The sequence below is a fragment of the Fukomys damarensis genome, unplaced genomic scaffold (genome assembly GCF_012274545.1).
Source record: "Fukomys damarensis isolate Sample0158 unplaced genomic scaffold, DMR_v1.0_HiC HiC_scaffold_4, whole genome shotgun sequence".
In the NCBI taxonomy this organism is placed as follows: Eukaryota; Metazoa; Chordata; class Mammalia; order Rodentia; family Bathyergidae; genus Fukomys; species Fukomys damarensis.
Window position 1 is genome coordinate 38,065,835 of NW_022900916.1, and position 5,023 is coordinate 38,070,857.

At 36.4% G+C, this 5,023-nt stretch overlaps 1 protein-coding gene across 6 annotated transcripts in view; it reads left to right on the forward strand.

Annotated features, from left to right (window-relative positions):
• The window catches only part of Tnpo3 (transportin 3), a 92,641-nt gene that overhangs the window by 29,696 nt on the left and 57,922 nt on the right, over positions 1 to 5,023 (forward strand). For all 6 annotated transcript variants that reach the window (XM_010633467.3, XM_010633466.3, XM_010633468.3 and 3 more), the window contains one exon: positions 70 to 226. In XM_010633467.3, the coding sequence (XP_010631769.1) occupies positions 70 to 226 (157 nt within the window). The remainder of the gene's footprint in view (positions 1 to 69; positions 227 to 5,023) is intronic.

Sequence of the window (5,023 nt, forward strand, 5' to 3'; positions counted from 1 at the left end):
ACTGGTATCTTTTTTTTTTTTTTTTTGACTCAATAACTTATGATAAATCTTCCCCTTTTTGTTTTACAGATACAGCAATGATATAACTTCTCTGCCTTTTTTGCTGGAGATCCTTACAGTGTTGCCTGAAGAAGTACATAGTCGTTCCTTAAGAATTGGAGCTAATCGGCGCACAGAAATTATAGAAGATTTGGCCTTTTACTCTAGTACAGTAGTATCCCTATTGGTGAGTAAGTTTTTTGTAACTGTTTTTTTTTTTTGTACTGGGGATTGAACTTGGGACCTTGTGCTTTCGAGGCAGATGGTGGAACCACTGAGCTAAATCCCCAGCCTGTTATTGTTGTTTTTGAGGGTGTTTTTGTTTTTGTTTTGCCTAGGGGCAGAATAACCATAGTGGTTATTTTGTGATTTAATTGCATTATTGTGAAATAGATTTCTTTACAAAATTTGGCAGTGATTATACTTTGATGTATGTAACACTTTACAATTACAAAATGCTTTTAGAAACTATACTTCTTAAGCTTCTGTAAAATGCTCTGAGAGTAATGATATCCATTCTGTGAATGAAAAATGAGTTTTAGAGTTACACAACTTTGAGAGTTTAAATTTAGCTTTCAGATTACATACCGCATTCTCTACTATCTTATGCTATAAGCTGTTAGCTCCTGATGAAGGATCATGCTAAAGAAGTGTGTATAAACTTATGTTAGCAAGGAAGCAACTCTTTCCTAGAGACAAATTGAAAAAAAAAATGGGTTTTTTTGGTACTGGAGATCAAACTCAGGATCTTGTGCTTACAAAGCAGGTGGTGGCACCACTGAGCTAAATCCCCAGCTCCAAATTGAAAATATGGTAGGAAGGTGATAGAAGACATTAATTAACCTTTGAGTCATTAGCTAATACCACATTAAAAAAAAGAGAAAGTAATTAGATCTTTTTAGATTAGTTAGAATTTCTTTTTTGTTTGTATGTTTTGTTTTGAGTCTTGCTATGTTCAGTAATTCTGGCTGGCTCTGAATTCCCTGTTCAGCCCAGGTTTACCTTTATTTAGTGATCCTCCTGCTTTAGCTTCCCAAGTGCTGGAATTAGACCAGAGGTGGGTAAATTTATGGTCCATGAGCTAGCTTTTTTTTTTTTAAGTTTTATTGAAACACAGTTGGACCTGTTTGGTTATATATTGTATGTGTCCATTATTTTGGGCTATATCAATAGAATTGAGTAGTTTTCACAGAAACACATGGCCTGTAAAGGTTAAGATATTTACTGTTTGGCCCTTTACTAAAAATGACTACTGTTTCCTAAACCAAGTAGTTTAAAACTGATTATCTAGCCCTTATCTTAGGTCTTTTTGGTCAAGCCTAATTTTCTCAGTAATGTGGTTATAGGAGATTATTTTTCAGGGATTTGTTTCAGTGCTTTTGTTGATATATAAGTTTTTTGTTTGAAAAAATGATTTTGTTAAAAATTGTGTCCAACTTGATATTAGAAATTCATTGGAAAATTATTCTTTTAAATATATTTAGTTTTCCAATTGATCATTTATTATTTTAAAGAAATAGTGTTACAAAGTATTAGAAAAGATAGATAGTTGCCCTCAAACCATTTGGAATCAGATCCTTTGTTTTTGTTTGTTTGTTTGTTTTGTTTTGTGGTGTTGGGGATTGAACCCACAGCCTCACTCATGCTGGATAAGTGCTTTATCATTGTACTATGTCTGGCGCCTCCTTCCCCCACCTTTTTTCTGGAGGTGTCTTACTGTGTCGTCCAGGAAGGCCTCAAGCTCCTGGGCTCAAGCAGTGCTCCTGCTTTGGTCTACTGTGGCATGTCACTGTGCTGACTACATTTAACCCTTTAGTACTTTATCCTCTATGAACATAGTATTTTTTCTATGAACATATATACAGATTTTTTTAAAAAATCCAAATAAGATTATATTCTACCTACTCTTCTGCATCCCACTTTTTTATCCATCTAGTTTCATTTTTACATATAGTATGTTTTCGTATCCAGTGATATCTTTCAGGCCACATTCACGTTTCACATTTGGTTCTAAAATGTCCTTTACAGTTTTTGCAAGTCAGTATCCATTGTAGAACCATTCTTTGTTTCAGGTTCTTAATCATAATCTTCCTCCTTTTTTGAAAATGATGTGATGTTGAAAAGATTGGATCGATTATTTTGTAATATACAGTATCTTTCCAATTGTTCTTTGTTTCAGTTAGCTTATCTTTTCTAGCCTCTGTATTTTCTCTTAATTGGAAGTTGTAGCTGAAGCACACACCCCTTCTCACTAGGGGTTCCTCAAGAGAATTAAGACTTGGTGCCCTAAGTCACCCATTATCTGTAATGAATTCTTTACTGTTCTTTTTTTTTGGTAGCGGGAATCAAACTCAGGTCCTTGAGCTTGTGAGTCAGGCAACGGAACCACTGAGCTAAATTCCCAACCCTCTACTCTTCTTTAATAGTGATATTAACTGTATACCATTCTTAGGGTAATTGAGAAAATAGTTATTCAGATTCCTTCTTCTTGGGTTTAATTCTTTCCCAGGCTCCTGGTTGAGAAAAATTGAGAGGCATGATGGGTTAGTTTTAAAAAGTTAAGCCATTTTAGCTAGAACACAATCATAGGTAATTAATGTTGCAGATTATCAGATCTGTCTATCTTTGACATCCCATTAGTGATACTGGCGTTTGTCACTGAATGACAGTGACAGTTTGCTGCTTTTATGAAGTTTGCTTTTTCCCCTCTTGTAATATGTGTATGATAATAGCTTATTATTTTATGAATGTCCAATTTTTTTATCAAACTTTTGCCTGATTTTGTTTGTTTGTTTTGTTTTTGTTTTTGTGAGACAAGGTCTCACTATTAGTTCAGGCTGGCCTAAAAGGGTAATCCTCCTGCTTCAACCTCCCAGGAACTGGGATTACAGGCATGTACCACTGCGCCCGGCTGCCTGATTATTGTTAAATTCCAACTGATAATCTTTACTATAACCTATAATTTCATGATGGTTTGCTAAGTAACATTTCATTAATTTTGTCATTCCTTCTATGTGTACATTAGTTGGCATTCTTCTGATTCCTATTAGAAAGATAGGCTAAATCTTAATCTAAGAAAATCTCCTACTTAAAAAATAAGGATTTGCTTTAAAGTTGCTTTTTTTAAAGCATTCTCTTTTTTAAAAAATTATGGACTTAACAGATTTTTATTGATTTCAGTAGGCATGCTTTAATATGAAGAATTACTAACAAAGGAGGTTTACAGTAATGAGGGATTGCCTGGTAAGTAAAGAGAACTCTAAAGAAAATAGAAATAAAATAAATACAAGGAACAGCCATTGGCCCTAGGGCTGAGATGAAGCTTTCAGAGAAGGTGTCTTTGCAGGGCTGAAATCTAGACTCTTGAAGAAGACATATGACTCACTAGGCAGCCAAGAAGCTGTTATCAGAATCTCCTGGCTATGCCAAAATGTTATTAAGTAGCTTCTTCTGAAAGTGTCTTGACAGTTCTGAAGTTATATTTGCAATTCTTCTTTCTTGAACAAAGAATTGGACAAAATGAACAAAAAGCAAAAAAAGAAATTATTTGAAAAAGTCAAAGTGAAGAGTGAAGGAAACTGGCTCTACAAAGCAAGCTTGAGCTAAGCAAAAGAAGTAAAGGCATTAAAAGGACATCCTGAAGAACACAGGGCGGGCTACTATGAGGAAAGGCATGCCAGCATGCTTTTCTTAGCCTCTGTGTCCAAATTATACTGTCCAGGTCTTGAGGAACCCATGAGAACTTCTACTTCTGGGTTCTGAGAGGCGGTGCTGGGATCCTGTGCTTCAGGCTAATACTAAAGTACACGTGCAGGGCTTTGGGACCTGTTTTGCGCATGTATTCCAGGATTTTGTAATTAACAGGTCATGCCGACTTCTCCAGCCAGTTTTGCCACATCCTGCAGGCCCTTGTGCACTTAAAAAATTGAGAACAATAAGAGTCTGGTATTGGAAAAGTTTTTCATTCTTCAAGAGCCATAGACATTTTATTATAAAACCATTGGTACGATTGGAGAAAGTTGCTGACCAGAGCACTGAAAGAGCTAGACCCCAGAAGAGCTAGGAGTCTGGTGCTGGAGAAGTTTCATGTTTTGCAAAAGGCTGTGAAGTGGGCACACTAAAGTCAGTAGTAAACTCTTTTCCTTCTGTGGTGTTTCTCCAGTGTCCTCAACCGGCAAAACCTTTGTACTGACACAGGGAAAAAAACACTTCAGGGGTCCAGATGTGTTTTCACAGAGCAATCTAATAAGGGAAATTTGGAGTTGGGAGGCAATGAGTTTGTAACTGGCCAGAGTACTAACATGTTTAAACTTTGAACAGTGGCTTAACTAGCATTTAGGAAAGATTTACTAACTTGCATAACTAATCCACAGGATATGATTAATTACAGTTAAAGATGCATCACCATTAATACCCTTCAGAATACTTTCTGCTTCAAGCACAATTATCCCATCATGCTTTTGTTTTGTTTTGTTTTTTTTCTGGTTCCAGGGATCGAACTCCAGACCTTGTACTTGCCAAGCAGGCACAGCACCACTGAACTACATCCCTAGCTCTTGTTTTTTGTTTTTTGAGATAGGTTCTGGCTTTGTTGTGCAGGCTGGCCTTGAGTTTACTAATGTAGGCATAGACTAGGCTGGCCTTTATCTTGCAGCAATCCTCCTGCCTCACCTCCCAAATGTTGGGATCGCAGTGGTCATTTTGATTGTGGGGAAGAGCCAGAAATTTTACAGTGCCAGATACAACTAATGTTTTTGTGAGCTGGCCAGCACACAGCAATGACATTCACAATATTTTTTATCATATCTCATAAAGATACTTTGGAAAGAACTCCCAGAACTGCTTCAGAAAGTGGCAAGAATGAAGGAAGAGTATGTTCAAAGTAAGAGGGAGTATTTTCACAAAATTAATGGCAGTGTATCTTTGTAATAATTTTTAAAATTAAGAATACACCCTCTCACTCGCTCGCTCTCTCTCTCTCTCT